Here is a 14,021-nt window from a genome sequence, read left to right as displayed (position 1 = left end):
TCTCCAGAGATGCATGAGCACTCATGGCACAATCATCATCCTCGCCTTCCTTGTCAGCGTTCGTTGGAGTAGCCTTTGAGTCAAAAGCCTCCTCCTTACCCTTCTTTCTGGGGCACTAAGTGGCATAATGTCCCAGTGCCCCACAATTGAAGCATCTGACCTTAGTTATGTATTTCTTCTTTCACTTATATTTCCCTTAGCTATCCCAATGATGCAAGAGTTGCATCCTCCTCCTCCTCCTTGATCGGGGCTCCTTTGTCGCTACTCCCTATCTTTGTCAACCTCCTGAGCTCTTCTTGTTGAAGAGCTGACCACATCTCCTCCCAACTAGGGAGAGTCGCTCTACCCAAGATACTTTGGACAAAATTCTCCCAGTCCTCGGTGACTGCATTCAGAGGAATCCTGACCATGAACTCAGGATCTGGTGTAGACCTCGTGGAAGTCAACTGGTCGTGAATCCCTTGCAACCTGAGAAGGAAGGGATCGATCTCTTCTCCCTTCTACATCTAGTATTGTCTCAACTGATTTTCTAATAGCATCTTCCGTTGGACGGAAGAGCCCTAATACAAAGTGGTCAGTGCCTCCCACATATCCCTTGTTGTGTCCTTCTTAACAACGTGTGGTGATACATGATCTTTGACCCCGTCTAGGATCATGCACTTGGCTTTAGCCTAGGCCTCCTCGTACTTCTTCATCGGATCAGCATCGACTGGCATAGCAACTACCTTCAAGGCATAGTCCTTGATGCGATGTTTGTCTAGGATTGCCAGTATCCTAGCCTTCCAGATGAAAAAATTGGATGCTCCATCCAATCTGTCCAGGTCCCTCAACCCATTCATTGCCACCTCTGATCCAAAATAGGACTAGTTCTCTTCTCCCTCTCCTGCTGTCAATTTAACAAGATCCAAATCTGGATTTCTTTGGCGCAAGAAACCCTTTAAGGAACAAGCTCCTCTAGACTCCCTCTGAGTCTTGATTTCCTTCACGGAAATCCTCCGACGAAATGTCGAATCACTCCTTTCCAATCATCCTTTTCTACTACAACCCGGATCTAGATTTCTTTGGCCAAAAATTTGTCAAGGCAGTGACTCCCTCAACCTAGGCTCTGTCTCCAAAGACATTGTTCTGCACCAACAGAAACAGCGTCCCACCAACTACTCAAATCGAATCTGCTCTGCTCCTCCAGCCCCGACAACTGGCTGATTCGAACCTTTCAGGCTCTGTGTTGGCCCAGAGAGCTGACGCAGTCACTGCGTGAGCTCCTCTTGGTTTATGTGTCAACCTCTACAAGCTCGAAATGTTGACGCAGGCATTTCGTGAGCATCTACGTCACTTTTTTGGCTCCACATCACACCTTTAGCTGCTCCTATGCCTCTGAAATGGTGTTGTCACTCAGGACAGCTGCTTCTCTACAAAAAATTCTCTAGATCTCCCAGCTGGTGTCTTCAGTCTCCTATGATCTGCAACGCTCTGATACCATATGAAAATTTATGAATCTACACATCATAAATCCTACTACAATCACTGGTTTATCATCTCCTACTTGTTCTTTACATTCAATAAGTTATTTAATTATTTAAACAACGATGAAAACACTATTGCAGACTACACATACATACAGATCATGAACTGAAATAAAATGAGACAAATACACAAGGGACATCGTTATTTTTGGACAAATGTCCCCAGAAAAACTCAATGCGAGAAAACCGATGCAGCAGCTCTGAGGGTTTTATTATTAAGCAGTAGTTCTGAACACACTCTGGATGCCCTCTCGGCTATCTAGTTACAGACATTAAAATATACTGGTAGAAACCTAAGTGAGATAACATCACTTCACCTGGCAAAAATCTCTTTGATCCAGCGACTGGACTAATCGTCCCTGGCTACAACTGCGCTGCCCCTACGTAGTAGCTGTGTGTGCCTGCGTGGAGCACACTGGGACACTGTGTCAGCACTGCGCTGCCTCCTTTGCCTCCTGAAGCTTTGATGTCAAATTTTTCGACTGATTTTGTTGCTCCCCAAGCTGAATTCGAATTTCTGCTAGAGGGTGGCTCTTCCCTTTCGTTGGAAATGTGTGGGCCCTTCTTGGCCCAGCGTTAGCCTCATAGGGTCTATGATGCCTCCTCTGGCATCTCTTTGCCTCTCTCTGTTATGTATTCGAGGTCCCAGAGCAGATCCTCTGACCTCAGCTACCCCTAACCCTCTGCTGCAACCAATCACTTGTTCGATTTTCTCAGCAAACCTCGCCCCAAAAAAATGAAACTCTTCAATCTCTCAAGTGTATCTCTAACTGACCCTCAAGCCTCCTCTTATACTTTACTTGTTGACGAATCAACGGCCAAGATTAAGTCCCTAATCAACGAATAAGATTAAAACAGACTTTATCCTCGTCACTTGGAAGTTTCTCACCCATATTCTTATTAATACCCATTAATATTTTTATTTTCCTAAGTTTAGACTTACGAACCCATTAAAGATATTAATTATTTTAATAAGTCCTCATCCAGGTGGAATTTCTCCAAACGATTTCTGGGTTCTAGAGATCATGTATTCTAGGCCCTCCACAAAATTTCATAGCTAGAGCACATCCGATGCTACCCAAAATCAACAACCTAGAACTAGTAAAAATTGGTTTAAGAACCAGAAAATCAAAGGAGATGAATGGAAGAAATTCCTCATAAACCTTGAAATCGTCATGACCTATGAGGGAAAGTATGGATTAGTACTCTATCATCATCTTCGTCTACTCGTGCATTTTGAGAAAGGTTATGAGATAAATTTTCCATATTATCTATTTAATAGTCTCAAGAAAATGGCTTCTAATATTCAATGGAACTCGAGGAATATAGATAGAAGCCTATATCATTTCAGGCTGGTTAACATTTTGGTTGAGGTTGAATTAAATCAACATGGTGATAATTGGGAGCCACCCCTCGTAAGAAATTACTTCAAAGCACCTAAAACTTCCCAAAGGCTAGGGTTTCCAAAACTGAAATTTCAAACCCTAAGCTTATGGTTTCTAACAAGGAAGAAATAAGGACCGGTAGAGTTAACTTGAAACCACAAAAGCTAAGGCACAATCACAAACACAGAAAAAGAGAATCAAATAAGAAGGAAATAGGTAAAATGGAGGGGAAATTATAAAAGAGGCAAAGAAAAAAATATCTCTTGTATAGAAGCCCATGCACAGTGACGCTACAGAAAAGAAGACCACATAGTTCATACATGAGCTTTAAAGAACTATCTGCAATATGACTAGGGAATTGAGGAAGCAAGATAATGTTGAGATTCCAAAACAACCGATAATTGAAGTTAGCAAGTCTGATAGAGAAAAAAACAACTACCCACCAAGGAAAGACATCTCTTCAAAAGTCAATAGAAAGAGACCAAGTCTCCGATTTATTGTCACCTTTAGTCACATAACCAAAAGTTATTGGTAGAAATGTAACTAGTTTCAGTGTTCATAATTGTTATCGTACTCATTTCAATATGCATCTTATGTAACAGACATAAGAAGAAAAAAAATATTATTTTAAAGCATGGGTTTCATGTTGTTTATTAATGGTCTTCTAGGTAAATGCATGTTTTTCATGCTTCTAGGGTTTGTTAGGTCATAGCATATATTTTCATGAAGACCCTTCCAGGCAAGATGTGCCTTGTAAAAAAATTTATTTTGAGTCTAGAAAGTCCTGGAAACCTCCAAAGTACAAGCCGGCCCTAGCAGCTACAAGTCGGCCTAAAGAAGGGAATTCGACCCCTTGGAAAGGCTATAAATAGAAGCAGTTTCAACCTCCTTTTGGCACTCACTTACACATGAGTTCAATCTTTCAAGAAGTTTGATTTAAAGCTAGAAGAGGCAAGAAAGGAAGAGTGAAGGTCTAGAAGGCAAAGAGAATCCAAGTAGAAGGAAGAAAGTATGTTTTTGTGCTCTATCTCTCTCACATGTGCAAAATCTAGGGCTTTTGTAGCTTCCAAGAACGCCAAAATTGTAGGTCTGAATTACAGAAGACCAAGTTGCAGTATCAAGTTGTTGGAAGAGAAAATACTTTGTTTTGAGCTCATTAACTTTGGGAAGATCTGTTTTGCTCAAAGAAGGATCCCTTGAAGAAGTGTCTTGTGCAAAAATTAGGGTTTCTACAGCAACTACAAGGCCAAAATTGCAGGTCAAAGTTGCACGGTCAAAGTTGGGGACGAAGTTGAAGGTGGAAGCTAGTTGAAGCAAGGTTGAGTCGTGTTGATCTAATCTATCTAGGACTTCTTGAAAGGTTGACTTGGTACTTGGAGGAGGACTTGGTCTAGTGTTTGGGTCTTGATTGTCCCATTTGAAGCATATTCTATAAGAAAAGATTTTTGGGTTTTCCCCTTGGGGGTGGGTTTTTCCCTAGCTTTGAGCCTAATTTTTGTGTCCACTGTCTTTACTATTTTGTTTTAAATAATTGTTTGATGAAGAAGAAATAATAAAGAAAACACAAGAAGATAAATAAAGTTCACAAGCAATTTTTGAGGTTAAGGAAAATCGGAATTAATAGTTGTCATACTGCATTTTCCAACAGTTACTAGTCCAAATATTGATACAGCATAGCAAAAGGTTTATGAATATCTTGAATCTCTTGAAAAAGACATACAGTATTCACAGAATTCAAAGTATAATTAGGTGCCATCTCCTATCTATAGTCCATTATCATCTCCTACTTACAATCCATCCCCTTGTTTTTTTTAAGAGAAAAAGATAATGAAAAAAAAATAAATTAGGGAATTAGAAGTTCTGGAATGACATATCAAGAAAGAAAATCAAGCCTTGAAAACACACAACCAAATATGTTGAAGAAGATGCAATATTGGTATAGGAAAAAGTGAAAGCTCAAGAAAGTCAATAAAAGACTTCATGCAAAACTTAAAAATTTAACTTCCACAATCCTACTAAGCCAAGATGGTCCATTGCAATGAAAGAGTAGAGAGTCTCAAGCAATGACTTGGACATTCTAATCTAAGCTACAAAGACCATGGTATAGCAGGAAAAAACTTCCAAATTTTGCAATTTTGCTTCTACATAAGGCATGCAAAATCCTTGGCGTGGGGGGATGTTGGGTCCCAAGAATGAACTCTTTTTGTCATCTTTTCACAACTTATTTTGCCCATCATATGTCTAGAAGCCTACCGTATTCATCGTCTCACGCTCTGGCGTTATCATTTTGGTATAAAATCATGCCTTGAGCTACAAAGGGTTATAAATTACAGAAATTCAAGGCAAGAGAGTCCATTTTTCTATAGTTTCACATATTCTTTTGAAAAATTGGTTTAAATGTTTCAACTACAGAGACATAACCATTCTGTAGCTAGTCCCTAATTATGTAACTGCGTCACAAGTTTACATAGTTACAAATATGATACAATGAAAGCATAAGTTGGAGGACAAGGAAAACGGTGATGCCAAGCTCCACAAACCCGTGAAACTTAACCTAGCGATTTCCATGTCAACAAAGAGTCAAAAGTACAATCAGGCAGTGGCAAAGTCAAAGCAATCTCAGAGTATTGATTTGGAACAAAAAATCACATGGACGTATTTCTAGCCCTAGGATATGCATAGAAGTCCTTTCCAAGTTTCTTACTTACTCGTAACAAAAGACTTATTCTAACAAATTCCTACGAATGGGCATTCTCCAACCCTCAAATATCTTGATGAAACTCCTTTCCAACTTTTTTATTTCCTCTTATTAAGGGACTTAATGCAACAATTTCCTACTAAGACGCGTATTCCAACATCTTGTTTAATTCCTAATAGAAGTCATCGGAAGGGAGGGATGCATTGGACAACAAAAATTATAATATGTTTTGTGAACTTTACTTTTAAGTCATATACCTCACTTCTCCAAGGATGATTATAAGATATTTTTATTTTATACGTAATCAGATTTTGACTCGAACAAAATATAATTAGACAAAATTTGCTCATTAGATTAACTAAGAATGCAAGACATAAAAGCCCTAAAATTTTATCTTGCATAACACTAGATTCATTATGTATTTTACCACCTTGTCCCATTTTACATCAGCCCGTTCATAAAGTTTGTTCTTATTTTCATGGTTGAATGTTTGCCTCTTAACTCAATGAAATGTCTCCTATAGAGCATATAACTAATCAAATTCAATCACCATTCCTAATACTTACAACCCATTTTGTTGAATTTCCTTTTAATTTGACCTTATGAATTTTATTCTTTGTTTCTCTATAGACCTATCATTGCTAACCTTTATTTGAATAGCTTTCCATCAACCTTATAAATGTGAACTACTTGTCATCATGGCACTACATGAGCCATCCAAATCCATTTGGCTCATATAAAATCAAAAGAAGATAGCAATTTGAAATCCTAACAGCTAGGATTAGTCTTTTAATTTTCTTGAAAATGACCAGATAGGAAACACAAGTCTAGCTATTCTAAGATCTAAACCTACTTGTGATTGGACAAAATAAAAATCCTAATTCCTCATGAGTGAAGTTCTATTGAACGAAAAATCTATATATAGAATATTATAAACCATTCTCTTTAAAAGTAAATTTTCCTTTTCCATTTAGACAAAATCATTTAACTCACATTATTTATTCTTGCAAATGGCATTCTCTAAATTTCCCTAGAAAGCCTACCCATCCTTGATCATAGGAGCAACAACCATCACCCATGAATTCATTAACAACACAATGACTCTAAAAGTCCACTAAAGTTTCCCATGAGGCACATTTCTAGAATCAGCATTCTCTAAATTTTCCTAGAAAACCTACCAATCCTTAACAATAGGAGCAACAACCATCATCCATGAATTCATTAACGCAATGACTCTAAAAGTCCACTTTCCCGTGAGGCAAATTTTTAGAATCTTCTCTTTATTGATGCCTCTTTAAAAGTTTTGGTGAGGATAACGTCATCTAAGATTCTTTCTATCTAATCTTTCAATTCCACTATCCCCCATGAAGAGTGTCAAGACTACAAAATGCATATTTTGAATCTCAATTATTATATTGATTTCCTTTTTTTCTTATTCAAAAAGAAACGTCTCCAATATTCCAAACCAAAAAGCTTTGCATTATAAAACACAAGCACACAAAACTATATTAATAAGGTGGGGTGCCACCAACATGCACATTTTATAATTAAAAACCCTTTAATTTAATTGCAGTGTCCATCTTGGCATGTTAATATTATACTCAACCAAGGAAACATAGCCCAAACATGCACATTTATCATACCTAAGTCTTATACACAAATTCATCTAACAACTAAAGAAATCTAGCCCAAACATGCACCTTTGTCATACCTCATACCTAAGTCATTTAGAAAAAATAGAAAACTAACACTACATGAGACCACTCTTCTTAAAAAAAAACCAAATCCCACATATTAATATATCCTCATTCACCAAATCTAATACTAAGGAAACCTTTACCTTTATGCTCGAAATGCACTTCATGCTACTCCCACAATCACCGCAAGGCAAAAGGTCTCCATAAATTACCGCCTCAAATTTTAACTAAAGAAATCTAGCCCAAACATGCACCTTTATCATACCTCATAGCTCAGTCATTAAGAGAAAATAGAATACTAATACTACATGTGACCACTCTTCTTAAAAAAACCAAAGCCCACATATTAATAAATCCTTGTTCATTAAATCTAACACTAAGGAAACCTTTACCTTTATTCTTGAAATGCACTCCATGCTACTCTCACAATCACCCCAAGGCAAAAGCTCTCCATAAAATTACCGCCTCAAATTCTAACTACTAAAGAAATCTAGCCCAAACATGCACCTTTATCATACCTCATACCTAGGTCATTAAGAGAAAATAGAAAACTAAGACTACATGAGACCACTCTTCTTTAAAAAATCCAAAGCCCGCATATTAATAAATCCTCGTTCACTAAATCTAATACTAAGGAAACCTTTACCTTTATGCTTGGAATGCACTCCATGCTACTCCCACAATCACCCCAAGGCAAAAAGTCTCCATAAAATTACCGCCTCAAATTCCAACGACTAAAGAAATCTAGCCCAAACATGCACCTTTATCATACCTCATACCTAATTCATTCAAAAAAAATAGAAAACTAACACTACATGATACCACTCTTCTTAAAAAAACAAAAGTCAACATATTAATAAATCCTTGTTCGCGGTTTCCTTACCTTTACGCTTGAAATGCACTCCATGCTACTCCCACAATCACCCCAAGGCAAAAAGTCTCCATAAAATTACCACCTCAAATTCGAACGACTAAAAGAAATCTAGCCCAAACATGCACCTTTATCATATCTCATATCTAATTCATTAAAAGAAAATAGAAAACTAACTCTTCTTAAAAAAACAAAAGCCCACACATTAATAAATCCTTGTTCACTAAATCTAATACTAGAGAAACCTTTACCTTTATCCGTGAAATGCACTCCATCATCCTCCCACAACCACCCCAAGGCAAAAGCCCTCCATAAAATTACCAACCAAATTCTAACATACAAGTTAATGAAAATGTCTTACTCCAACCATTTGTCCAATGACATTCACCCATTATGCACCAAAAAAATCATATTCATCTATTAGTTTATCTAACTTTATTAGTTCTCTTACATTACTAACTATAGTTGTTTATGGCATATTATATTTAAGGATACCCTCTTACTTTATTAGTTCACTGTACATTATTTTGACATTACTAACTACAGTTGTTTATGGCATACTCTATAAGGGGCATATTCTGTTTATGGCATACTCTATAAGGGGCATATTATCTTTAACGATACTCTATTCGCAGTGAGGGGGCATGAGTCAAAATTAGTTTAGGGCATCAAAAACTCAAAGATAATTAGAAAATAAAATGTGTTCATAATTTTTAAATATTTTTATAATCTTTTACACACCACTTTCAATTGTCATAATATAAACAATATATAAATTTGACATTTTTAAGAAGAGAAATCATCATTTTTCGTTTAAAATTCATCAAAAAAACAATCAATGGATGGAATGGCAGATATCAATTGTTATGCAAAGTTAGACTGCAATAAGTGTATATATCTCGGAAGCTAAATCCATTTTAACATTAAACATTCAAAATTGCAAATTCATATATATATATATATAAGATTCAAGATTGCAAATATATATATATATAAAATTCAAGATTGCATATATATATATATATATATATATATATGGAGTACACGCTAACTATAGTATATATTATAAAATCCAAGTCTCCTACTAAAACTTTCAGTTAGCATACATTAATCTGCCCAGGATTGTACCACATCACCTGTGAGACCAAACTTTCCCACCTAAGCACCACGTACTCTGCTCTTTTACATTATAAAAACCTAGTCAATGGGAGCTTTGCTTAATTAAAAGTTACGTGCAATTCACAAGCAACTTTGACAAAATAAATAACTCTCGGCTACAACTACTATACTTAATTAAAGGGGTCATTCTAAAGTATTGTAGCCAGCTCTATTGCAGTGTATTATTTCCATGTATCAGAGAAGTTAAAGGGGTCATTCTAAAGTATTATAACCAGCGACAACTACTATACTTAATTAAAGGGGTCATTCTAAAGTATTATAGCCAGCGACAACTACTATACTTAATTAAAAGGGTCATTCTAAAGTATTATAGCCAACGACAACTACTATAATTAATTAAAAGGGTCATTCTAAAGTATTGTATCCAGCGCTATTTATTTCCATATATCAGAGAAGTTAAAGGGATCATTCTAAAGCAGTGTTGATAATATCGGTATCGGGAAAATATCAGCGAGGGTCCAGAAAATATCTTATCGGCAATATAGGCAAAAATATCAGCAAAATAACAACAAATATCGGCAAGCATAAAAAATGCATAATATATTCATGTTTTTTTCAGATTTTTAAACATATAAATCAATCACAACATGAAGTAAACACATTGGCACATAAATATGAAGAAAACATTGATATATATGATGTCAAATAGAAATGATACATCAAAGGCGATACCAATTCCTGCTGATCATTGATAATTGTCCATTCAAAGACTCAAATGTGGAGAACCAATACAAAATAACATCACATATATAAAAGGATCTCATCATCATGAGTTATATGTAGCATAACAAACAAAACTAGCAGCTATCTATCTGAAATCACTACTCTCTCACCCTTTTGCGGGAAAACATGATGGGCTGCTTGCGAGGCCTGCCCCTAGTAGTAGAAGGCCCTGACCCTGCCTCTGCACCTAATGTCAAATAATGAGTGCTAGGTATGGGGCTATGCTCTCCTATATCTATAGCAGATGGTGTTGATGCTAATGCTCCCGCAGTGTCCTCCTCCTCCTCCTACTCCTCTGAGTGCTGCTGCTCCTCCGACTCTGAGTCCTCTTGCTGCCCCTGTTCTAATGGATCATCTGCCACTGGCTCTAACCATGAAGGTGACTCCTCCAAGATGGGCTCCTCAAACTCCACCCTCCACATAGACAATACATCAATATTGTCTAAGGAAATGGCATCTAGATCTATTGGTGATTCTATTTGCCTCACTCGAAGTCGGATGTTGTAATGCACATACAGCAAATCGTTGAGGCGTGCGAACTCCAACCTGTAAGAGTGTCAAAAAAAGTAATGAGTTTTGACTCTTGACACTTGAAGGTCATAAATTAAAAATTAAAAATTACAATAAGTGTAATTGCTCAACAGAAGGCTTGAGCTCAAAGTTATACTTGTTGCGCTTTTTGGAGTGTATTTTCTCAAATACACTCCAATTACGCTCACACCCTGAAGAGCTACATGTTCGACTCAAGATTCATATGGCCAATTTCTGCAAATTTGGTGCACTTGCACCATAGCTTCGCCACCAAATATCTACAATAAAATAATGAAATAAAAAATTCAAAAACTTAAAACATAATTAAACTTTCAAATAAAAATTACATAATTGAATTTAAAAAAAAAATAGAATTATAAGTAAAGAAATTCTAAATTGAAAATTCTAATTTCTAATGAGTGATGACTTGTCACTTACGTGGCATGAAAAGGGTCTCTTCCCTAATAGCATCATCAAAGCCAAATAGGCCAACACAATCCCGATAACACTGTATCTCGCGATTGATTTTGCTATGAAGCTCAGGATCAGGTACCATCCTCGGAATACAGGAATGGAGCCCTTCCATCACCTCGCCATCAAAATCAAAGTTGCATTTATATGAAAATGCGAGGTTGAGAAAGAGTGTCGCTGCATGAATGGGTCGATGAAGCATCCCTGTCCACCGACTATCAATCACATCCCATAACATCATCTGCCTATCAAGGCCAACAAAACCCTTGTCTGCATAATAGGAACGAATGGCCTCCTTGGCCCTATCCATGCCCTCATACAAATAAGCCATTGCAGGCTTCTCCCCCATCCACCAATCTAAAAACCTTTACTATGCACATGCTTCTTCTACTCCATGCCAAAATGTCTCAGAGTACACCATTTTTGCAATAACTTTCCCGTCATGTCTCATGTTGTATCTACAATTACGCCAATCATCAGACACAAACATTTGCTTCAACTCGAACTGACATTGAAGCAAACACTGAAGAGTAATAAAGTTTGTGGCAAAATGTGTGATGGCAGAACGTCGGAACTCCTTGTTTCTAGTGAACCTCCTCATGAGGCTAAAAACAAAAGCATGGTTATAAATAACCTTGGGTATGCTCCTAGCCATATCAACCGCCTCCTTGATGAAGGAGAATTTCCCCATATCCTCAAGCAACAAATCGAGACAATGTGCAGCACACGGAGTCCAGAACAATGTGGGATGCCTCTCCATAAGCATTTTGCCAGCAGACACATAATTAGTTGCATTGTCTGTTATGACTTGCACCACATTTTGCACACCAGTCTCCCGAATAAACCCATCTAACAACTCACATATCGTTGTTGCGTCTTTGATATGTTCTGATGCATCCAACGATTTAATAAACATGGTACCTTTAGGACAATGTATCAAGAAATTTAGAAGGGTCCTACCCTTCCAATATGTCCAACCATCAGACATCACTGTGCATCCAATAACTTCCCATGTCTTTTTCAACTCTGCCAATCTAGAGTTGATGTCCTGCTTTTCTGCTTGAAGAATTAGCCCCCGTAACTCCTCATATGTGGCACTTTTGTACCCTGGGCCCACAACAGCAATAGCATCACACATTCGTTGCCAAAATGTATTGGTTTTGGTGATGCTGAGAGGTAAGTCGCTCCAAAAAATACACCTCCCCATGACTCTATATGCTTCTTGCTTCTCCTTTTTAACAAGCAATTTTATGCCAGGTTGTGCTCTAGGTCCTGTTCGTGGAACAAAAAATGATGACCTCGCAGTGGCACTAGCAATAATAGGTGATGGTGTGCCCGCTGTGAAGCCCCTCCCACTAGGGCCACTACCTTCAACATCAAAATCAGGATAAGATATCCCGAAAGATCTACCTGCACGTTCAGCTTTGTTTCTTTCTGCCTCTTCCTTCTTTCTGTCATTTTCATCAATTGCCTCGAGAAATTTTTGTATAAGCTCCAGACTAGAAATTGTTCAAACCCCAACATCATGTCCACTGAGTCTAGCAAGATGTTATTTCAGTCGTGTAACCCCACCTGTCATCCTGGTCCCACACAATTTGCATGTAAGATATGCACGATTTGTCCCACCATCAGGGTTCCCATACTCCCAAAATGGGTCCAAGGCTTTTGGCATATTTGTATTTTGTAGTGGGCTAACTCAAACCTAGGGCACCAAAAAAATATTGGAATAAGTAATACTAATAACCACATCATTTTACAAAACAGTGTTTTTGCTACATTATTTGCAAATTTGTAATTTTGCAATATGAATTGAAAACTGAAAATTCATAAATTCATTTGAAATTTCATAAATTCATACATAGAATTTACTTTTAGAAATAGGCAAACAGTAAACCTAACTCACTGTTCACAACTTCACATTACACAATAAGAAACTAATTTCTAAGGTGAAGAAATTTTATAGAGATGAACCCCTAATATATAATAAAATTAATAAATAGCCTCTGCAGCTATGAACTCAAAAAAAATGGAGTTTGCTCTCCAAATATGGAGAAAACTTAAAAACTTAAAACCCTTGCATTTGCTCATGGGCATGAAAATCTTTTCAAATGGAAAAAAAAATCAAGCAAAATTATTGTAGGCAAATAGGCAAGCAAGAACAATCCTAAAACTAACAAAAAATTCATCAAAATAGGCATTTATTTGAACATCCCTGTTGATGGAAGAAATGAAATTGTCTCACTGTTCTTGAAGCTTAGATCAATGAAATCTTCGTTGTTGATGGCAATAATAGCTATGGAACACTCAAACCCTCCTTGGGAGCGAGCACATAGCTCTCCCCTTCCTTCTCTAGCAATCAAAAATGAAAATGATTGAAAAAAACCAAAATTGGACTTTTATAACTCGAAGGGAAATTTTTTACTATCGCTGGGCAATATTTTGGATCGTCGCACGATATTTTGCCAAAATATCAGCGATATTTCGGAAATATTGTGATATTTTCGGGAGCAGAAAATATCGCGATATTTTATTGGTGATATTTCGGCTCGCCGAAAATATCGCGATATTTACAAATATCACCGATATTTCAGCGATATTATCAACATTGTTCTAAAGTATTGTAGCCAGCTCTATTTATTTCCATATATCGGAAAAGTTAAAGGGGTCATTCTAAAGTATTGTAGCCAGCTCTATTTATTTCCAAATATCAGAGAAGTTAAAGGGGTCATTCTAAAGTATTGTAGCCAGCTATATTGCAGTGTATTATTTCCATATATTGGAGAAGGGTACGCGTGCTGCAGAGAGATAATAACAAGCGTATTATCAAAATAATATTAAGCGTATTTAAAAAAGGAAAATTGTAAAATATTGTGCCAAAAGTCCTTTTCATAAAACAAATATGCATGCCGACATTCTTGAAGAATCACATAATTGCAGGTGTTA

The 14,021-nt window shown here is 37.0% G+C and overlaps 1 protein-coding gene across 1 annotated transcript; it reads right to left on the bottom strand.

Annotated features, from left to right (window-relative positions):
- Positions 1-10,036: 10,036 nt before the first annotated feature.
- On the bottom strand, positions 10,037-12,982 carry LOC149207845 (uncharacterized). The gene is made up of 3 exons (XM_089393956.1): positions 11,046-12,982; positions 10,744-10,885; positions 10,037-10,622 (listed from the first exon to the last, which is right to left on the bottom strand). The coding sequence occupies exons 1-2, from the start codon at positions 11,425-11,427 to the stop codon at positions 10,827-10,829; spliced, it is 441 nt and encodes a 146-aa protein (XP_089250082.1). The 5' UTR covers positions 11,428-12,982; the 3' UTR covers positions 10,037-10,622; positions 10,744-10,826.
- Between the last annotated feature and the right edge of the window lie 1,039 nt (positions 12,983-14,021).

This window comes from Pinus tabuliformis, chromosome 1_2 (genome assembly GCF_031772625.1).
Source record: "Pinus tabuliformis cultivar Carrire ecotype Pingquan chromosome 1_2, CPIR1, whole genome shotgun sequence".
NCBI classification, from domain to species: domain Eukaryota; kingdom Viridiplantae; phylum Streptophyta; class Pinopsida; order Pinales; family Pinaceae; genus Pinus; species Pinus tabuliformis.
Note: the sequence above shows the minus strand (reverse complement) of the source record. Positions and strands in the feature narration are given on the sequence as shown.

Coding starts and splice junctions, on each gene's coding strand:
- LOC149207845 (XM_089393956.1), bottom strand. CDS start 11,427: ATGGGGGAGAAGCCTGCAATGGCTTATTTGTATGAGGGCATGGATAGG. Junction 10,886..11,045: donor AGAGACCCTTTTCATGCCAC/GTAAGTGACAAG, acceptor ATTTTATTGTAG/ATATTTGGTGGCGAAGCTAT.